Raw genomic sequence first — 22,527 nt, forward strand, 5'->3', positions numbered from 1 at the left:
AATCTTTTTGGCCTATGGCAGTTGGTCTGTCACCTGAGAACATAATGCAAACCTATCTAGTTGTCTCTATTGTTCTCCTCAAAATAATTGCTTCTGTGACTTCATTTAGATTGTCAGCAATGATTCATGGGATATGGAACCTTTGAAGATCTGAGAGAGACAAGGAGAGGGGGGAACACATTGCAGTGGAAGGGTATGGGGGGGAATAGTTTACACCACACAACATGTATCCTGGTTTGCAGTAATCAGTACTCCTGGCAAGTAGTCTTTCCAGACATCGTGTCACCAGCCAGGAAGGTAATCTGCGTTTGAAAATCAGGTCAAATTTATTTTTCACTGGTGAGATCTGCCTCCTCTTTGTCCTGGAAGCCAGTCTCTTATAGCTTCTTTTAACCTCCCTCCCCCCTCTGTCTGTAGATCCGTGAGGAATGCAACACTAAGATTGATCTCCCAGCAGAAAACAGCAATTCAGAGACCATTGTCATCACGGGAAAAAGAGCCAACTGTGAAGCTGCTCGCAACCGGATCCTGTCCATCCAAAAAGAGTTGGTAAGATGAATTATTCTTCTGAGTTGGTTTTAAGGTGTTCCAGGTACAGTTCAATTTTAAGGTATTCCAGGTACAGCCCAATTAAATGAAAAAAAGAACTGGACATAGGCTTTCTACACTTCACTTAAAGGAACCATGGCTCTTTTTGGCAGTGTCTATTAGTTTGGCTTATCTTCCCACTCACTTTTTTGCTCCCCTCCTTGCACCCCCCCTCAATGCTTCTAAGTGAATTGCCAGTTAGATGCCCATAATATAAAAAGACTACACAAAAACACTTCTTCCCTTCATATCCCATCCACTGCCCCAGTCACAGAATTTAAATTTCACTTGTCCTTCAGCATTTTCTGTTTTAATCACAACTGCTTAAAAGCTAGCCCAAACAAATGATTGTGTGCTACTTTGAGAAGATTATTCAGGGTTGTACTCCAATAATTTTCCAGTGGGAAGAAATTTCATGGGGGGGGTGTCACCCCCACAAAAGCTGTTTAAAAATTTAACAGTTAAGATGTCTTAGAACAATGATTTGTAGGAATCATGTTTGTGCATGTTGTTAATGAAATATTTTTTCATACACCATGACTTTAAAGACAGCTAAGGAACACTTAGCTTAGACATAGTAGGCTGATACTGAGCATAAATGTGGGGAATGAACATTGAGCTAAATGAACTAAACAATTTGCCAGATCCTACTTGTCTTCCCACAATCACCCTGTAAAAGGGGGAATTCTCCTTAACTGTTAGCCAATTAAATCTTGTAAATAATCCACCTGATAACTGATATTTCTTAGGCCACAAACAGTAATATTTAAGATGTTCTACTGGGTCATTGTCCTTCAGTTAATTCACTTCCTTTCCCTCCACCTAGCTGTTTAACAGGCAGTTTGAGAAAAGAGGACCCAATTGGAGTTCTCAAGTTGCAAGACAGAGGGGATGTGTTCAGCTAAACATAGTTGGGCAAGATTTTGGAACATCCTTTTTTATCTTTGTGTTAAACCCATTACCAAACTGTTTCTGAAAAATTACTGCTGTTCCTTTTACCATGGATGATTATTCTTTCTTGAATTCTTTTTGAGACAAATAAGTGTGCTTCCATGAAAATACTGCTGCCTGATTTCAGTTGGTAACTATCGTTCACTGACATATTCAGGTGCTTCTTGGCACATGCCCCAGATTTACTTTTAATAAGAATTAATGGGGGTCATCTTGGTAGTCAAAGTCCAGTGTCTGCAAAGTCAGTTTTTCTTCCTATCCTGCTGTTTCATCATGAAAAGAAAAAGAATGAGATTTTAAATCTCTTTTCCTAGGCTAACATTGCAGAGATGGAGGTCTCTATCCCTTCAAAGTTGCACAATTCACTCATTGGTGCCAAAGGTCGTTTCATCCGCTCCATTATGGAGGAGTGCGGTGGGGTTCACATCCACTTCCCCACAGAAGGCTCGGGGAGTGATACTGTTACCATCAGGGGTCCTGCCCAGGATGTTGAGAAGGCCAAGAAACAACTACTGCAGTTGGCAGAGGAGAAGGTAAGAATGATGAATGGGGGGAGGAGGTTGACACTTGAGTGGCCTGCTCACTCAGCAGTAATCTTTGATAGTTTTGAATATATGGCAAAAGCACAGTTTTTGTATTTGAGAGCAGAGGCACTATGGCTAAAACCAGTGTACTGCACTTCTTACCCAGTTTTCGAGTAGCAGTAGAGTTACTAGGGCCAGCAACACTGTTAGAGTACTGAACTAACAGTACTGTTAGAGTACTGAACTAAAATCTGGGCAAACCTGGGTTTGAGTCTCCACTCTGTAAGGTCACCTGGTGACCTTAGTCCAGTCACACACTCTCAGTTTAAAATACCTCACAGGGGTGTTTTGTGGATAAAATAGGGGAGGGGGAATAATGTTAAACTGGTTTCCCTATTGGGGAGATAAGTGGGGTATCGATATCTAAATAAGCTAAATAAAAAGTTGTATTTGTTTTCCTAATGAGGGAAAAGTTGGTGGTATGTTTTGATCATGGAGGAGTGCTATAATATTATTACACTAGCCAGAAGGTCAGGACAGTCACCATGAGGAGGAGGCTGCCCAAGGCACACTAGGGCACCAGGAACAGTGATATCATAGCTCTGCTCATCCCTCCCATTATCACTGAAATTCTGCAAAGGTCCAGATGTAACTCTAATGGATTATTGAGACCTGCATATTTTTGTTATTCTGGGGTGGGGGGAATGGGTTGGATGTGGCAGCTACTATAACAAATCAGCCAGTATCATAATGCCCCTGTATAAATCGATGGTGTGGTCTCATTTGGAGTACTGTGTACAATTCTAGTCATCACACCTCAAAAAATGTTATAGCATTGGGAAAAGTGCAGAAAAGGGCAACTAGAATGATTAAAGGGTTGGAACACTTTCCCTGTGAAGAAAGGTTAAAACGCTTGTGGCTCTTTAGCTTGGAGAAACATCGATTGAAGGGTGACATGATAGAGGTTTACAAGATTATGCATGGGATAGAGAAGGTAAAGAAAGAAGTACTTTTCTCCCTTTCTTACAATACGAGAACTTGTGTACACTCAATGAAATTGCTGAGCAGTCAGGTTAGAACAGATAAAAGAAAGTACTTCACCCAAAGGGTGTTTAACGCATGGAATTCACTGCCACAAGAGGTGGTAGCGGCTACAAGCATAGCAAGCTTAAAGAGGGGATTGGATAAACATATGGAGCAGAGGTCCATCAATGGCTATTAGCCACAGCGTATTGTTGGAACGTATTGTTGGGGCAAGTAATGTTCTGTATTCTTGGTGCTTGGGAGGGGCAACAGTGTGAGGGTTTCTAGTGTCCTGGCCCTGCTGATAGACCTCCTGATGGCACCTGGGGTTTTTTTGGCCACTGTGTGACAGTGTTGGACTGGATGAGCCTTTGGCCTTATCCAACATGGCTTCTCTTATGTTCTTATATAGCACAAGACAGATGGAGACTAAGGAGGATTTGAACATAGGCTACCTTTGGGTGCTGAAGTTGCCACTCAAATTGTAAGATTCTCCACTATATTGGGTTAAAAAACCAGTAAGCTGTCTAACCAACCACAGTCATTCTTGATTAGCATCAGCACTCAGGGGTCTCAACTAAAGTGGCGACTCCTTTTAATTGGACAAGTTGAGTTCGAATCTACAAAACTTTTGCTCCTTCAGTTTGTTAGCACTTGTCTGCTAATGTTAGATTGACCCAGAGCCAGTTTGGTGTAGTGGTTAAGAGTGGAAGACTCTAATCTTGAGAACTGAATTTGATTCCCCACTCCCTCCACATGCAGCTGCTGGATGACCTTGGGTCATAGCTCTCTTAGAGCTGTTCTCTCAAGTGCAGTTTTTGAAGATCTCTCTCAGTCCCACCTACCTCACAGGGTGTCTGTTGTGGGGAGAGGAAGGGAAGGAGATTGTTAAGTTACTCTGAGTGAAGGGCAGGGTATAAATCCAATTGTGCTTCTTCTCCTCCTCCTCCTCTTCTGCTACTGCCAAAGAATGATCCTCTGGAGTATCTTGGTCCGGTGTTGGTGGTTTTCCCCTGTTAGTGCGATTGTTGCTTGCTTACTTGTGCCCAAGACTATATTTAACCTTAGAGGGAGGCAGCTTCACAACATGCTGCTTTCTTCCTCAGAGTCTTGCCTGTGTCTGGAAAAATCTGTAGTTTACCACAATTTTGGCATCTGTTGGTCCCTTCAGAATAACTTTTTGGAACTTGACAACCTTGAACCACATTCCTAGTTAGATCTGACTCTGTTTACTACCCCAATAAATACCCTTCACATGTAGTTTTTATTTTTAGGTTTCAGGGGTATGTTTTGTTTTTAAACATGTCCGATGTATTATAGGACTAGTGACTCTCACAAGGCTGGGTTTAATGGCAGTGGGTCTGGCTCTGCCAGGTTAGTTGAGAGCATGCAGTCTCTTAGGCCAAATAGCTAATTTGATTGTTGCATTCCTGTACTATGTCAGTCTGGTTTTCTGAGTAGCCCAGTCTCTTCTTGGTGCCAATCAACATGTAGTACAGGAATTGAAAGCCATACTTCTTTTCCCTGGTGTTTATTTACTGCAGATTTAAGAGTTCTTTTTTATTCATTTGTATCTTGCTATCCTTCAGAGGAGCTCAGGGTATATACTACACAGGAGGTCTCTCCCATCTTCTCATGATGTTTTAAGGTAGCTGACTCCTTTGTTGATGACCCAAGCTGCACGATGGGGCCACTCTTGGACAAAGTAGGGACATACTGTGTTGACTCCCCAAGTAGGCTGAAAAACAACTTTGTAAATTAATAAAGGGGGGGGGGGACTTTTCAAGCTTGCATGAGGAGGACTGAAAATGTTCTGAAAGGAACAGACTGTTGAGAGCAGCAATGCATCTGTTAAATGGAGTCAGAAGAAATTGGCCCGCTCAAGACCCTGAAAGCTTTAGAAAATTTTGCTGCAAATTTATTAGGGGACAGGTCCTTCCTGGTGTGAGCAAAGCTGCAAAAAGTTTGGAGAACTAGCTATGGAGCCTTTTATTTAACTAGCAGAAATGAATGTTTTTAAATCGGAGTAATTGACATGATTTATATGGTAATTTACTACTGACTTCCTGAAGTAGCATTTTGTTCAAAATATACAGACTCAAGTATGTGTTTTTGTCTTACTTATTGCTACATTACATGGTCTCTGGGCATGAAGATTCTAAAATGAAGCTTTGGATGATGTTTTTTGAACTTCCAGTTCCCAAAGCCTTTTTTTGTCTTCCATGGTTAGTCTTCGCAAATAAGCACTTTTTCCATAAATACAGCAAACAGAATTTAGAAAAAAATTCCAGTGTTGCATATATTGACTTTTGATTATTCTTTCCATGTAGCAAACCAAAAGTTATACTGTAGATTTGCGTGCCAAGCCAGAGTATCACAAGTTCCTGATTGGCAAAGGAGGTGGAAACATCCGCAAGGTGCGTGACAACACAGGAGCCCGCATCATCTTCCCCACTTCAGAGGACAAAGACCAGGAGCTGATTACTATTATGGGAACAGAGGAAGCAGTCAAGGAGGCTCAGAAGGAGCTGGAGGTGCTAATCAAGAACTTGGTGAGGAAGGCATTTTAAAAAATTCAGTTTATTGTAAATGGCCTTTTGACATTGACTTGGATATGAGTGCCTTGAAAAAAGACCACTCAACACTGGGCCTCATGTATTTTCAGGACAACATAGTTGAAGATTTCATGACTGTGGATCCTAAACATCACCGGCACTTTGTCATCCGGAAAGGGCAGGTACTACGGACCATTGCAGAGGAGTATGGTGGTGTGATGGTGAGCTTTCCACGCCCTGGCACACAGAATGATAAAGTTACCCTTAAAGGAGCAAAGGACTGTGTAGAAGCAGCAAAGAAACGCATCCAAGAGATCATTGATGACTTGGTGAGTGTGTTTTTTATGTGGATCCTTGGTCAGTGTTTTCTAGTCCAGAATGCTTATGCCCACACTGGGTTGTATGCAGTATTACAGGCTCAGGCACTGAGTGAGTTTCTTTGGTTCTGAACGTCACATAAGAATCATTTGGCTGTAATTAAAACGGCGCTTGGTAGAATTGTCTGACCACCAAATGCAAGATCTTGTCCTGTTGGATTAACTTTGGGTAACTTTGACACGTGTGTGGAAAAATTTGTCTTCCATTCCTGCATAGATTTTTAAAAATATGGATTGAAAGGATAGCCTACTGTTAATTCATATCCTTTATTATTCAGTGCACAGAAAGGAGAAGGAAAGTGATTATTTAATTTCTGTTCATATTCTTTTGGTGGAACTCCTTGGATTTTTAAGGTATATTGGAGAGCTTCCTTTCTTATCAAAGGAATTAAGCCTTTAACTTACCTTGTGTTTTTTGATGCTTACTTCGGTGACATTGGCTTTGAAAAATGTGTATCTTTAAGTTTGCTGTCAAAATGATTTAATGTTTCAGGTAGATTTCAGCATTGTTTTTAAAGAGGGGTTGTGACTATACAGATATCCTACCTTTTTCCTCCACAGAGACCAAACCTGACATTATTCCCCTCTCTTCAATTTTATCCTTACAAAAATCTGGTGATTGAGAATGTGTGATGGGCTCATGGTTGCCCAGTAAGCTTTCATGGCAAAGTGAGGATTCAACAGTGTAAATTCTTCTCTTGCACTTGTAGGAAGCTCAGGTGACAATAGAATGTACCATTCTTCAGAAGTATCATCGCTCTATTATGGGCCCCAAAGGTTCCAGGATTCAACAGATCACCCGTGAATATGGTGTTCAGATCAAATTCCCAGACCGGGAGGAGAACACAGGTATGAAGCCCTGACAGTGTGCCAGTAAGAACAAGTGCCCTTTCTTGGAGGAACAGAATTATCTCATATATGTCAAGGTTCTGTATGCAGACTGGCTTTCATCCTACCACTTTGCTCCATCAACTTTGAAGGCTTTCCTCTGATTTGAGCAGCAGGCTTCCTTTAGCAAAAGAGGCAGTTCCGCTGGGAAAAAAGAGCCTCTTGTATCAGAGGAAGGTTACTTGAGCTAGAGGAAGGCTTCAAGCTTGGCTGAAAGAAATGGTTACATACAAGCTACTATTTCTTGAGTTTTCCAGCGATATGACCCATTTAAAAGTAAATACCCATCTGTGCTCGTAAGGGGTTCACTCAACATGACCTTGAACTACTATAGATATGCCTTAAGTGTAACTTAGAGGTGGCTAATCAGCAGTAAGCAGAAATGAAGATAAGATGCTGCATGAACTTAGTTCATCTGAGCAAAGTCTTCTGAGGGTGCCGCAGGCAAATAGGTACAATCAGCAACAGCTCCCACTAGGGTTGCCACTTCTGCCGTTTTGGCAGGGGACCTCCCACTGTGATGTCTTGTCTCCTGCCATTGCTCAGTGGTGGGGTCAACATGGTGCCAATTGACACCTGGAAGTCACTTCCTGTTCCAAACAGGAAATGTCATGATGCTTTAAGAATTTCAGAAGTTCCTATAATAAAACCAGGAATTTGAAAATTCCTAGAATATGATGTCACTTCCTGTTCCAAAACAGGAAATACTATCTCAAGTCCCATCCCCAGTGCTTCTAGGATTTGCCAGCCAAAGGCTGGCCACTGTAGCTCCTACATATGCATTGTATTTTAGCTTCCACTTTCCATAATGTCCTGCTTGTGGAGATCATTTCACAGAATGTGCAAAACAGAAATGTTCAGGAGTGCATTTTTATAAAGAAATTAACAGTGCAGTATATTGGAACAATTCAACCAGATGCTTTTATAAAGGTAGGATTGAAGTCTATTGCAGTGCTTGAATGCATCACCTTGCTGATCTTCTTCATGGTCTCTGGGCTTCACACTCATGGGATGAAGCGCCAGCGCCGAAGTCCGGGATTTTTCGCTGCTCGACCCTGGTAGACATGCGCGACATCCCCAGTGCGCATGCCCACCCGGTGGGTGCGAATATCCCGCCAGTTCCTTCTTTACCGCCGCGTCAGATAGACTTGTTTTTCGTCTCTCCAGTCGGTAGTTATTTACCTTTTTCTTCTCCGGGTTTCTCTTCGTTTCTTTGTTTTTTTTAGTTCCTGTTATAAAAAAAAAAATTAGAGACTATTAGTTGTTTCAACCCTTTGGGGGTTTTTCCCCCGCCCTTCTCCCGCCATCCCTGTTTATGGAAAAGCATTGGGGGGGTTTTAAGCAGTGCTTTAAGTGTGGGAGCAAGATCACTCCTCCGGACGGACGTTCTCTTTGTCTGCTGTGCCTTGGGGAAGGTCATCGGGTGGAATCCTGTCATCACTGCTCGAAATTTTCTAAGCAGATGAGGAAAAACCAAATGGCAAGACTTTCGGCAGCGCTGGTAAAATTGGCTCACGCACCGCAGATGTCGACATCAGCGTCGACCAGCATTTCGATGGCCACCCCGGCATCGATATTTGTTCCAGTCTCGTTGTCAAGCCAACCATTCCAAGGAGCCGACCGCCCCCACAAGCGTGCGGGCTCGGCATCCCAGTCAGAACCATCGACTCTGGCCAGGAAGGCCAAAGGGGCCCGGGACTCTCGCTCTGCTGAGCCCAGGAAGCATAAGGAGAAAAAGAGGCACCAAAACAGGCAGACCCCTTCTCTGCCACTGAAGGATCCGGCAGTCGTTTCAGGGGAGCCTCCGGAGAAAATCCTCACTTCACGGATTCAACCGAAGAACCCCTCGAGTCTGACGGATGTTCCGCAGACCTCCCTTTCTGGCTCCGACCAGGAGGTCGACCCTATAGAACGGTCAGCAGACTCAAAGGAGGGTGGCAATCCTAGCTCAGCATCAGACTTAGAAGTTTCACAGTCGAGGGATCGCTTGACACCGAAAATGCCCTTGATCCAGCCTGGGAGATTTGGGGAGCCTTCGGACCCTTTTAGACATCCTCATCCTCTGCCTAACTGGGACCCGTGACCGTGGTCTTAGCCATTTGAGGGCTATCTCTATCATTTGCCATACTCAGACTGGGATTAGCACTCGGAGGCCTCGCACCACTCTAGAGTCTCGGCACACTCTTCACTAGGTCGCTGAGATTCATCGATGCCGACTTCGACCTCGAAGTTGGTTAGGATGGCGGCACGCTCCAGTGGTCCCGACATTGAGAAAACCTCGACTAGGATTGCTGTTGACGCCCCAGGTTCACCATGGTCTGAGAGTGTATCTTCATTGCCATCGACCTCAGATGATGATGGGGAAGAGCAGTCGGGCCATCAGCAGGAGGAATTGTCCCCAGAATCCAGAATAGCTGAGGATCTTCCAATCTCTCCTTCTGAAGATTTGAAGTCCTATGGGGAGCTCATTAAAAGAATGGCACATTTCTTGTCTTTGCCTGTGGTCCAGCCTCAACCGGTCATTAACAACACAGTCTTTGACATGCAAAAGGACACTTCGATAGGTGTAGCCCTTCCCATTACTAAGGTAATCTTGCAAGCCATCAAAGATCCTTGATCAAAGCCTGCCTCAACCCCTATCTCGTCCAAGCGTATGGATCACATGTATAGGATCCAGGAACAGGGCACAGACTCTGTAGTAGTGTTGTCCTCGTCCAACTCTGTAGTAGTGTTGTCCTCGTCCAAGGCTAAGAAGACCCACGCCTAGCCTCCAGATAAAGAGGGGAAGAGGATTGATACTTTTGGCAGGCGCTTTTATTCTGTGGGCACTCTTGTTATAAAAATTTCTAATTATTCTGCCTGCATGGTGAGATACCAGTATTCCCTCTGGGAACAGCTCTCACCACTCCTAGCTTCTCTGCCTGAGGATAAGTGCACTTTGGCCAAAAAAGGCCCAGAGGGAGGGAATGCTCCTGGCAAAACAACAGCTGCAGGCTTCAAAACATATGGTGGACACTGCAGCTAAGACACTTACCTTGGCCATTACGTTGCATTGTCATTCAGGCCACCGCTCTCCAGTTTGACACAAGATCCTGAGTCGAGGATCTCCCTTTTGAAGGTGAGGGTCTCTTCAACTCTACTACGGATGTCGTCCTACAAGAAATGGACAAGAGCATTAAGACGTCTTGTAATCTGGGAGTACCTTCATCTTCCTCTCGCTCTGGCAAGTCTTGTCCATGGTCCAAGCAATGGCCTAAGAAGCCCTGCCACACCAAATCCCCTGAGAGTTCGTGGAAGCAGCGTACGGGACAGCATGAGGCCAAGAGTTCCTTCACTGCAGGAGGGAAAACCAAGTTTTCTTCTTTTTCCTCTCACATGGGAAAGTCTAAGACTGGCAGAAATCCCAAGCAGGGACTTTGACTTTGGCATCCCCCCTTCTCCCCCCCCCTCCTTTGGGCCCACCCACCACTACAGATTTATGCAAGCATGGCGGCAGATCACCACCGACAAGTGGGTCTTGTCCATCATACAGGAGGGTTATGCAATAGAATTTGTTCAGCCCCCTTATCCCAGATTGGTGATCACACACCCCCTAAAGCAGTTTTACTAGAGGAAGTTCAAAATCTGCTCAGCAAGCAAGCAGTAGAACCTGTTCCCGATCATCTCAAGGGTCAGGGGTTCTACTTCAGGTACTTCACGGTTCCCAAGCGGGACGGTGGTCTTCGTCCGATCATGGATCTGAGGGGCCTGAACGAATTCATCACTTATCAGAAGTTCAGAATGCTGACTCTACAAAGCATCCTTCCACTCATCAACAAGGAAGATTGGATGGCTACCCTGGACTTGAAGGTTGCCTATTTGCACATCAGCATCCTTCCCAGTCACAGGAGGTTTCTTCAGATTGCCATTGGGACGCACCATTTTCAATTCCAGCTGCTCCCTTTTGGGCTCTCTACAGCCCCCAGGGTCTTCACAAAGACCATGGTTGTTGTTGTGAGTTACCTTCGTCTCCAGGGTATCATCCTTTTTCTCTACGTAGAAGACTGGTTGGTGGTTGCTGTGTCCGAAGCTTCCCTCAGAGCGCATCTGCAAGTGATTCTCAACCTTTTGAGTGCACTAGGACTTCTGGTGAATGAGAAGAAGTTTCACCTGATCCCAGCACAAAGAGTTCAGTTTATAGGAGCCATTTCGGACATCAACCAGCACCTAGCATTTCTTCCAGATTCCTGAGCGTTGGATATAATCTCCCTGGTTCAACTCCTTCAGGCGGTGAGATGCGCTTTGCGAGGCTGAGGATGCGAATCCTTCAGCTCTGGTTCATCAGGAATTACAATCCGGTGAGAGACCTCCCGTCCAAGATTCTGAAGTTCCTTCGCTGGTGCTTTGCTCTCTGGATTGGTAGAGGATGAAGTCCAATCTTTGCGGAGGAGCTCCATTTCATCTCTCCCTCCCCTCGCTCATGATAACAGATGCCTCGCTGTGGGGATGGGGAGTGCACCTCTGCATAGGCGGCTCATGGCCCCTGCCAATGGCTCACCATCATATCAGTTTCTTAGTGCTCATGGCAGTCCATCTGGCCTTGCGGTCGTTTCTACCCCTCATCTACGGTCAGACCGTAGCTGTGATGTTGGACAACACGACAGCTGTCAGTTATATAAATCATCAAGGGGGGACTGTGTCCAGAAGGCTGTGTGCATTGGCAGTGCAGCTTTGGGAGACCTGCATAGCTTCTCAGACCTTCATTGTAGCCACCCACCTGCCCGGGGAGCTCAATGTTCAAGCGGACTCCCTGAGCAGGGGAGACGTCTCCCATCACGAATGGGAGATGAACTGGAGATACCTCGAACCTCTGTTCCAGGAGTGGGGTCATCCCAGAATAGACGTCTTTGCCACAGCAAACAATCGGAAGCGTGAACAATTCTGCTCCAGAGAAGGGACGGACCCAAGGTCCCTAGGGGACGGTCTTCTACTTCTGTGGGTGGGCAAGTTCCTATACCTGTTTCCACCATTGCCTCTTCTCACCAGAGTGCTTCACAAATTGGCCCAGGAGCGTCCGGAGTGCATCCTAGTTGCTCTGTAGTGGCCTCGACAGACTTGGTTTCCTGTCCCCCTAGCCATGGCAGGGGGGTGTCACGACAAGTTTCCGTCAGAACCAGACCTTTTGGCTCAAGGCGGCCGCCTGTTTCACCACAACATCCCTCATCTCAAATTGACGGCTTGGAGGGTCAGCTTCTAGAATTCTCTGACAGAGTGCAACATGTCAAGCTGAACAGTAGAAAGCTGTCAACTCGCTGCTCCTATGCGGGAAAGTGGTCTAAGTTCTGTCCTTTTTGCAGGACAAGGGTATTAATGCACGTTCTGCTGGTCTTGAGTTTGTGTTTGAGTTTTTACTATCTCTTGTTGATGCTGGACTTAATCATTCCTCGATTCGAGTATATCTGGCTGCCGTCTTCTGCTTGGGATCTGACGCTGGTCCTTGACCGGCTCTCGAGGCAGCCCTTTGAACCCTTGGCTATCTGCCCGCTGCATCTTCTAGCCTGGAAGACTGCCTTCTTAGTGGCCATCACTACAGCCAGGAGGGCAGGTGAGCTAATGGCTCTGCAGTGTGATGCTCCATACATTTCTTTTCAGGACGATGGGGTGTGTCTCTCTCTCTCCCCCTCTCTCCCCCTCCCTCTCGCTCTCTCCCGTCCTCTCTGCTCAAGGGTGGCTTCTTCCTTCATTAATATTATCCCGCTATACAACAAAAACTGACTAATAGATAACTTTTTATAGATTGCCAGTATTGTGTTTGCTAAGACGTCTTGCTTGTAATTGGATGTCCTTGGGCTTTGGGTAGAAATTTATCTATTGCATTTCTAATAAGATAATGATTGACAGCACTTAAATGAGAAGCATTTAAAATGCTGCTTTTCCAGACTCTGTGCTGGGATTTTAAAACATGAACAATCTGTGTTCTTTGCTACTGTGATGTTGGGATGTTTATGTCATTAGCGGGGAGTTTCAGGCTAATTGTTGTTCTTGTGATCACAGCTCCTACCACAGAGTTTGCAGTGCAGGAGAACGGTAAGGAAAGCAATGAAGGGAAAGAGTCCAAAGAAGCTGATCCTGGCTCGCCAAAGAAATGTGATACCATCATCATCTCTGGCCGTCGAGAGAAATGTGAGGCGGCAAAAGAGGCCCTGCAGGTGAATGAGTTTGATATTGAGCATGTGTAGAACTTAAAGGGGAGGGATGGGATCTGCCATGTCCTGAAAGGTGTGGTTGATTAACTTTGTTTACCAGATTCTATAAAAGTGGCCCAGGTATGTAAGATCGTAAGGAGATACTATTTGTGGCTTACTCTAGGAGCATGGCCTTTTTGAAAGTATCAAGTAATTCAGAAAAATCATCTGCCTCTTTAGAGAACCTGCTGAAGGCAGCTTACAAACATAATAAAAGATGTAAGATACCATGAAAGTTGCTAACAATTAAAAACCCAGCCAGAGCATAAACATTGAGCTAGGGTTGCCAGGCACGGCCTGCCAACCAGTGAGAAGCTGGAGGTGAGAGGGAACTGGCAGGGATGTGGAAGGGCAGCCATCAGTGATGGTGTGATGTCACCACTAGCATAAACTCAGAAGTAATGTCATTCTGACACCACCACCATTTAAATTCCCCCTCCCTTTTTCTCCTGCCAACAACTGGAATGCTGGCAGGCAAGACCCACTGGGTCATTTTGCAGCTTGAAATAAATCTCTTTTCTAAAGCTCGAAGGAGACTATAAAAACAATGTTAAGATTAATTAAATCAATCCCATAATTAAAAACATATATAAAAAGGAATATTTTGACCTAGTGCCTACAGGAGACATGCCTGGTGAGATTTGAGGGGAAGGGAATTCCACACATGAGGTGCCACCACTGAAAAAGCTGTGTTGCTGGTTTTCACCTGTCTTACCTCTGCACAGAGAGCAGGGATTGTAAGGAAGATATTAACTGGTAGGCTGGACAGTGAGGGAAGAGGCGGCCCTTCAAATACCTGAGCCATTGTCAAAGGCAGAATGTCAGGCTGTGTGAGAAAATGGTCTCTTGAGATGGTCTCTTTATGATACAAAATCTGTACTTATCATCCTACACATTAAATTGCCTTGAAATGAGGTGTGATAGTTTACTTGATGTGTTCTGAATTGGATGAAAGCAAGACTTACCTGTGCTTGATGTTCCTTCCATGCATCCTTATTTTCCAGGCTCTGGTTCCAGTTACCATTGAAGTAGAAGTGCCCTTTGACCTTCATCGTTTTATCATTGGTCAGAAGGGCGTTGGGATCCGGAAAATGATGGATGAATTTGAGGTGAGTTTCTTCTCCGCTGCCTCCTTTCTTTGAGCTTTGGAGAACTGATTAGTTGATCTTCAGTACTATGGGCGATGTTTTCAGGGACAATCAGATCCCACAGTATATGCGATTGCTTATGTATGAATTATTTGGGAGCCAGAGTAAGAATGCCACTCTTTACGTATTTTTCAGTGTTTTTCAACAGAAAACAGTCAACAGACAAGAGTTAATGCACAAGTTTCCTGCCATGTTCTTACAGTTCATGTGAGCTATGCAGTGGCATTACTCACACAAGTTGTCCTTCTCCACTGCACTTTGTGTTTGCTGAAGATCAGAGTAGGCAATTTAAAAGAAACAGTGATGTATGTATTTTTTTTTTAAATCCTGTTCCTTTAAGTAATGATGACAGGGTTGTAGGTGGCTGTAAAGGTTCTTATATAGCATGTGCCTGGTCTTAAGGTAATGATGCCCTGCCTGTTGTTTTAGGTAAACATCCAAGTTCCTGCTCCAGAGCTTCAGTCTGATATCATCTCTATAAGTGGACTTGCTTCTAACCTTGACCGTGCCAAGGCCAGACTTCTAGAGCGAGTGAAGGAACTCCAAGCAGAGCAAGAAGATCGGGTATAATATACTGGGACTGCTGTGGTTTGCTAATCAGATGGCATTGCCTTATTAGAAGAACAAATTCAAGAGCTGTAGATCATTCTGATTTGAGAATATCGTTGTATGAATGAAGAGATCCTCCTGATAGCAACTTTAAGCAGGATGAATGTTTTAGGGACTGATGCTGGAGAGTTGGTGTAATCTGGAGAAGCAGAATATTCCTATTACTTTTATTTAGCCCTGGCTCTGCCTCTGTTGGCAGGACATGAAATTACCCCTTAGTACTAGTTTAGGCTGAAAGGATACAAGGATCAGAACAGCATTTCTGGTGCACAGTCCTGAGATCTGGGCAATCAGTTGCATAGAATAGCTTGTGGGGGGGACTCTCTGGTCCTGGGATGTTGTAAAAATATGGAGAGTGTCTTTTTGTGATTTGGAACATCTTGTAGTCATAGGCCAAGAGAACTAGTAGTTGATCCCCTAGCTTCATAACAGCAGTGAAGTCAAATCTAAGTGATTCATTACTTATTTGTGCTGCTTGCAGAAAACTGGAAGGGTCTTGTGACACCTAAAAGTCTTATTCAGCTTTATTTCAGCATAAGCTTTTATCAGCCAGACCCCATCTGATTCACAAAAGCTTATACTGAAATTTGAGTATTTTAGCATGCCACTGGTAGACCTCTTGATGGCACTTGGTTTTCTTGGCCAGTGTGACACAGAGTGTTGGAGTGGATGGGCCATTGACCTGATCCAACATGGCTTCTCTTATGTTCTTACAGAACTCCTGTTCATTTTTTTTGTCAGTAAAATAACAGGTTTTTTTTAATTAGTCAGCCAGTGTTTACAATGCAGTTTTTGGAATACAGAGAACTAAGGTTAAAAAAATAAGGTGGGGGAGGTTTTTTGAAGGCATAGGTCTAAGCCCTGGTCTAAACCTGGAATGAAGATAGCTTCATTCTGAGTGTATTATGTCCTCGCAGATTTAAATAGGTTACAACTTTTCTCTTTGCAGCTTGAGATCCCAAAACATATCAGAGTCAAGACAAAATAATAACAGGAGAACTTTGCTCCCCTGACCTGGATAGCGCAGGCTAGCCCTTTCTCATCAGATCTCAGAAGCTAAGCAGGGTTGGCCCTTGTCTAGTATTTGGATGAGAGAGCACCAAGGAATACTAGGATTGTGATATGGAGGCAGATAATGGCAAAACATTTCTGGATGACTCATCTTGAAAACCCCATGGGGTTGCCATAAGTCAGCTATGACTTGACAGCACATTCAGCCATGTTGCACTGATTGGAACTCACAGAGAGCAGAAGCAGAGAAACATAGCTGTTGGTTGGAAACCTGACTGCTGAGACCCATTGTGTAAAAATTTTTTCATCTTGCCTGGTGGTGGAAGATACTTCCACTGTTGTCCTAGATTTCCTCTCTTGGGTGACTAAATTTGATATTCTTAATCAGACAGACATTTTGGTGATGTTGAAATGTTTCCTTATTTGGTGGTTTTAGGCCTTGAGGAACTTTAAGTTGACCCTCACTGTGGACCCCAGATACCACCCCAAAATCATTGGCCGGAAAGGCGCTGTGATCACCCAAATCCGCACAGAGCATGATGTGACCATACAATTTCCAGACAAGGATGATGAATCCCAGGTGAGGAACATGGGGCAGGAAAGGCTGGAAGGGGACATTCATTCTCTGTCCTGTTTCCATTTCTGGTTCTCCAGCAGCATTGTCAGCCAGCTGGCCATCATTTTCCTGAGAGGCCCTCACAGTGGGCCTGAGGGGGCTGACATCTAACTATCATAACTTCCCTCTAAGGCCCAGGACCAGATCACCATCACGGGCTATGAGAAGAATGCTGAGGCTGCCCGAGATGCCATCATGAAGATAGTGGGTGAACTGGAGCAGATGGTCTCTGAAGATATCACACTGGATCACCGTGTTCATGCCCGAATTATTGGTGCACGTGGTAAAGCCATCCGCAAAATCATGGATGAATTCAAGGTAAGGATAGTGCAGCTAGTATCTGAGAAACAGAAGAGCTAGATATGTCTGTGTGAGTGTGTGTGCGTGTGCTCTGGTAGCAAATGACAGCATGCAACGAATCACAGCACTGACTTGAAGGTACAAAGAACACCAAGTGACTGACATGGCTATGATGCTAGGAGAAGCATGCTGTCCTTTATCCCTTGCCTTTGGGAGTAACTGCAGATGGGGTTTGAATCCCTTCAGAGGAGACAAATTCTGATGGCTCATTACAACGAAATTAAATATAATATTCATGCCTTCATCACCCTCCAAAGAACAAGGCTTCCATGCAAATACTATACAGTAAATGAAGAGAGTTAATTTGTTGACTTTTATACCTGCAAGTGTTACCTCGGACAGCTTTTATTGGGGAATATTGTTTTCATAGCTCAGAATGGTAGGCCAAACAAGAGGGAGGTAAGTGAGTATCCTGGCTATGTATATACTGAGAGACCATTGAAACCCTTGGTTAAGTCAATAGATTTTATTATTTAAAAATTGCTTTTAAATATTTACATCCCAACCAGAGAATTTCAAGCATACAAGAAGAATTACAGGTGTTACTTGATAGGTAGGGAGGGGGAGGGTGTAACGCTGCCTAATTCTTGCAATGTAGGCTCAGTCAGAGAGAAGAACATAAGAGAAGCCATGCTGAATCAGGCCAATGGCCCATCCACTCTGTGTCACACAGTGGCCAAAAAAACCAAGTGCCACCAGGAGGTCCACCAGTTGGGCTAGAAGCCCTCCCGCTGTGTCCCCCCAAGCACCAAGAATACAGAGCATCACTGCCCCAGACAGAGAGTTCCAACAATACGCTGTGGCTAGTAGCCACTGATCGACCTCTGCTCCATATGCTTATCCAATCCCCTCTTGAAGCTGTCTATGCTTGTAGCTGCCACCACCACCTCCTGTGGCAATGAGTTCCGCATGTTAATTACCCTTTGGGTGAAGAAGTTTAAACCCAAGAGGCTAAGAGCTTCAGAGCTCCCAAGGAATCTGGGAATCTCTCAGGAAGAGGGACCTGAGGGAGTGAGCCTGAACCGGAGCCAAGCCAAATCTAACAGGTAAGATGGCCTATTTTTCAAGGGTAAATTACATCACATCTTAAGATTCCAAATATCCAATGAGAAAGGCAGGTGTCAAATACATGCAAGCACCCAAAAAGAAATTTTAATAACTTTAGACAATGGTTTTATGGCCATGTTTATGGCAGCAGGCTAGTTTCCCTTGAAGGCAATGGATTTCTCTCTGTGTCAAAATAGATGAAGACATTGGATTTATATTCCGCCCTCCACTCAAGAGTCTCAGAGTGGCTCACAATCTCCTTTATCTCCCTCCCCCACAACAGTCACCTTGTGAGGTGGGTGGGGCTGAGAGGACTCTCACAGCAGCTGCCCTTTCAAGGACAACCTCTGCCAGAGCTATGGCTGACCCAAGGCCATTCCAGCAGGTGCAAGTGGAGGAGTGAGGAATCAAACCCGGTTCTCACAGATAAGAGTCCGCGCACTTAACCACTGCACCAAACTGGCTCTCATTCATACCCATTCATCATATATTTGGAGTTGGTTTTACTTTGATGGCCTTTAGCAATAATGAAAGGAAAATACACAGGGCCGTCCCTAGTCTATCTGGTGCCTTAGCCAAAGCTAGCTTCTGGCGCCCCCCCCCCCCTCCATATTGATAACCAATTTTCAAACAAAAATAAACAAATCAAACATAAATAAATAAATAATTTTCAAAGCAGGAGTATTCAGAGGTGGTTTGCCATTGCCTGCCCCTTTCTTGAATGTCTTCAATCTGAATAGCAGCCAGGGCTAACCTTGCTTCTGAGATCTGATGAGACTGAGCTAGCCTATGCTATCCAGGTCAGGGCTCTAAGATGCTACAGCCAATGCAGTGTATATCAGGGGTGGCCAAACTGAGGCTTGGGAGCCACATGTGGCTCTTCCACACATATTGTGTGGCTCTTAAAGCCCCCACTGCCCAGTTGTCCGGCTTGGAGAAGACATCTCTGTCTTTAAATCACTTCTCCAAGCCAAGCCAGCTGGTGGCTTGGAGAATGCATTTAAAATTAAAGTTGCTTTCTTTCCACCTCTCCCTCCCTTCCCCATCTATTTCCTTCCTTACATCCTTCCTTCCCCTGTTCTCCCCTTACCCCGGTGGCTCTCAAACATCTGAAGTTCATGTCTCGTGGCTCTCAAACCTCTGATGTTCATTCTTTGTGGCTCTTATGTTAAGGAAGTTTGGCCACCCCTGGTGTATATGATTGTAAAACTGGCTGTCATGCTGCCTGTGGGGTGGGCACGATAGAAACATTTAAGAAGCATGAACCAGAGTCGTTTTATGAAGGAAGGACAACAGTTGAGGTGGATCTACAAAGAAATTTCTGTAAACGATTTCCAAATATCTAAAAAGTCCATTCCAGTTGCTATCTATATGCCATTCATTCAAATATAAAAAGAGTTCCAAGGTCCTCAAGTTTGCTCACTTTACTCCACCAATCTCTCCTGCCTCTGTCTCATTCCCTCTTCTGCAAAATGAGAATAGCATCGATTTATTTCAGAGGGTGTGGGGGGTAGGGATTTGAGAGACAAAAAATGCTTTACCGCACCATGCCTTGCTAGACTTATGGAACTCACTGCCCCTCCCCCACTTCCCTCTTCCTTTCTCATGTTGTCAAATGGGAGAGAACAAGAGTTTTCCAGTCTTACAACCCTGCTTCTCTTGTAGCTGCCTCGATTTGTCAACCCTCACGGAGGAGGCAAAGTTAATTGCCAGCCAATAAGCTTCTGTAACACGGTGAAGAAAAGGAAGGGAGAAGAGAGGAGAGGTGGAGACTTTCTGAGAGAAAGTGGAAGGAGTTTCTAACTTTCAGAAAAGAGAGAGCAAGAGAGAGATTTATTTGCTCTCATCATAAACCTTGTCTCCTGCCCTATGAAGCGTGATAAAAGTCCTTTCCCCTAGTATTCAGAATTAAAGGGACAGTGCTCACCTGACCTGTCACCAGCATTTAAGAAGCATAACACCTTAACAACTGCTCCAAAAGCAGGAGGAGAAAAGGAGCCCAGAGAGAAAGAACACAGCCGGGACTGGGTCACGGTTTGCAAACGAGGGTGGGGGGAGAGAGATGTTTCATTTTGCACTCTTAAGAGAGAAGAGGCAGTGCTTTCTGGGGGAGCAGTTGGAACTCATTCTGTTAGGGGGGCACTTTTGCAAATGCGTCGCTGGCACTTTTGCAAGGAGGCAGCGATTTTTTTCCTCACTTGGTGTTGGGACTGTCACAGGCAGTCCTGACCACGAACCAGACACTGCCGCCTGCTGCTGCTCCTCCTCCGTGCAGCCTCCCCAGTGAGAGCAGCACGCTGGCAGCTCACTCTGACCTTCATTGCAGCCCCACCGACACCTTGCAAGGCAACCTCATAGCTCCCCTCAGCCACTAGCGGCGGCACTTTCCACCTCCTGCTCATGCAGCCTGCCCAGGGCGGAAGAAGGGCACTGCGGACCTCTTCCCTCAGTCCTCACAAGAGGCCATCTATCATGCTGCTTGTGGGGCGGGCTCCTATCTCACCCTTCTTCCCCTGCTCAGCCACTGTTTCACTAATGAAATCAGCATGGAGAAACATCCTTGGCATGGGAGAAAAAGGGATGCAGGGAGAAAAGTCACATGGGGGATGTCCAATTTGGTGCCCCCTACAGGCTGGCGCTGTGGGCAATTGCCTGGTTTGCCTAGTGGCAGGGCCGGCCATGAAAATACAGATTCTAAAGTAAAGATTTCCTGGCAGAAATGTTGAGACCAGGTTGGAGATATAACACATATTTATGTAACAAGATAGCACTTAGCCTTTGACCTTTCTGTATCTGGTGTCTTTCCTGAGAGACAAGACCATACCAATCCAAACCATTTGTTTAGGAATTGCTGGGATGCAGGGGTGTTTGTTGTTTATGGTTTGAGAACAGGGCTTGGCAGAGGTTGCCAAAGGGTGAAGGAATATTCCAGCATTACCCACAGTATTTCCTTTCTCTGGGCCTGGGTCTCTTCATTCCCAGGATCAGAAAAATGGATGCCTCTTAGCCCTTCAGCAAAGCCAAAATGTATGCCAAGCTTGATGAGTGACTTGGTGTCATGCAGGCCTGCCTAGGGGCCTAGAGATTTGATTGGGTTTGCCTCCCTTCTGTGGAAAAGAGATCATCCCAGTTCAGGTGGGCATATGCTGTATCATATTCCAGGTCTGCATTGCTATATCAGATTCCAAGGGTGCACTGCTGAGTATCACAAGAATGAATGTTGGTTCTGTGTTCATATGAAAACCCAAACTAAAACCAGGCCTATCTACTAGTATTCATCTCCATAACTATGCAGTTTGTTCTATTTCCCTCAAATTTATGTTCTCAATAGGGTTGCCAGGTCCCTTCTGGCAACTAAAGGGTGATTGGGGGTGGACTTAGCTGGAGAAAGAGAAAGGCCCAGACCTTGTTGCCCAGGAAATGCCATCATCACACCAGCAATATCCAGGTGATCTCTGGTATTAGGGTAAATCCCATCTTTTACCATAGAGTTTTTGCCTGGATACCAGAGCATCACCTGGACGTCACTGGTGTGAAGACATCACTTCCCGTGCAAAGGCCTAGGCCTTTCTCCAGGTAATTTCCCCCGCTAGTAGCTGATTAATGGTTGGGGGCAGGGCCTGGTAGGGGACCCCTGCCTCCACTGGGAGGTCTGGCAACCCCAGTGCTCAAGACCTCTCCTTTTCACCAGAATATCTTAAATCCTCTTTGCCTTTCCAGGTAGATATCCGTTTCCCCCAGAGTGGAGCTGCTGATCCCAACTGTGTAACTGTGACTGGACTTCCTGACAATGTAGAAGAAGCAATTGATCACATCCTGAACCTGGAAGAGGAATATGTAAGTATTAAGTTTGGTGTAAAAGTTATATTAAATTCTGACTAATCCCTAAAGGTTTAAACTGCTTATGCCTCATTGGATTTGCTGCTTGAGGATTCTCAACAAAACATCACTCATGAGCACATCTATCTGCCTTATACTAAATCAGACCATTGTCCACAGTAACCTATGGAATGGTCACTTCCAGGCTTGGTAACTGTAAGTCGCTTTACACAGGTTTACCCTTGGGGTTGACTTGGAAACTCCAGCTAGTGCAAAATGTGGTGGCACACCTGCTGACTTGCCTGTGCAGGCATTCATGCAGATGATGCTGTGACAGTTGCACTGGCTACTGATTGAATACTGGATCTGCTTCAAGGTGTTGGTACTAACCTTCAGAACCCTGTGTGGCCAGGGACCAACATATCTGAGGGACCCATATGTGCCCCAGAGAGCTTTGCACTTGGCAAACCAGCATCTGCTGGTTGTTCTTGGTCCAAAGGACTTCTGCTTAGCTTTGACCTTGGCCAGGGCCTTTTCTGCCCTGGCCCTGACCTGGTGGAACATACTCCAGCCAGAGATCAGGGCCCTGAGGGACCTATTACAGTTCTGCCAGGCTTTTGGATGAGGTGACAGGCATCCATTTATTCCATTTACTCTGCCTTCCTTGTTGAACCTTTCCATCCAATATGGCGCATCTGAGAAGACTCTATAGCTTGGTTTATGGCCTAACTGCTCCAGTTTTTTCAATTGCATTGTATTTGTGACTTACAGTGCCATCTGCTCTCAA

The 22,527-nt window shown here is 45.1% G+C and overlaps 1 protein-coding gene across 4 annotated transcripts in view; it reads left to right on the plus strand.

Moving 5' to 3' along the window:
• The window catches only part of HDLBP (high density lipoprotein binding protein), a 95,032-nt gene that overhangs the window by 69,011 nt on the left and 3,494 nt on the right, over positions 1–22,527 (plus strand). For all 4 annotated transcript variants that reach the window (XM_060242102.1, XM_060242104.1, XM_060242105.1 and 1 more), the window contains exons 16-26: positions 418–549; positions 1,854–2,072; positions 5,417–5,638; positions 5,752–5,970; positions 6,729–6,867; positions 12,940–13,094; positions 14,135–14,239; positions 14,708–14,842; positions 16,335–16,478; positions 16,647–16,832; positions 21,642–21,758. In XM_060242102.1, the coding sequence (XP_060098085.1) occupies positions 418–549; positions 1,854–2,072; positions 5,417–5,638; positions 5,752–5,970; positions 6,729–6,867; positions 12,940–13,094; positions 14,135–14,239; positions 14,708–14,842; positions 16,335–16,478; positions 16,647–16,832; positions 21,642–21,758 (1,773 nt within the window). The remainder of the gene's footprint in view (positions 1–417; positions 550–1,853; positions 2,073–5,416; positions 5,639–5,751; positions 5,971–6,728; positions 6,868–12,939; positions 13,095–14,134; positions 14,240–14,707; positions 14,843–16,334; positions 16,479–16,646; positions 16,833–21,641; positions 21,759–22,527) is intronic.

This window comes from Heteronotia binoei, chromosome 6 (genome assembly GCF_032191835.1).
Source record: "Heteronotia binoei isolate CCM8104 ecotype False Entrance Well chromosome 6, APGP_CSIRO_Hbin_v1, whole genome shotgun sequence".
Lineage (NCBI taxonomy): Eukaryota > Metazoa > Chordata > Lepidosauria > Squamata > Gekkonidae > Heteronotia > Heteronotia binoei.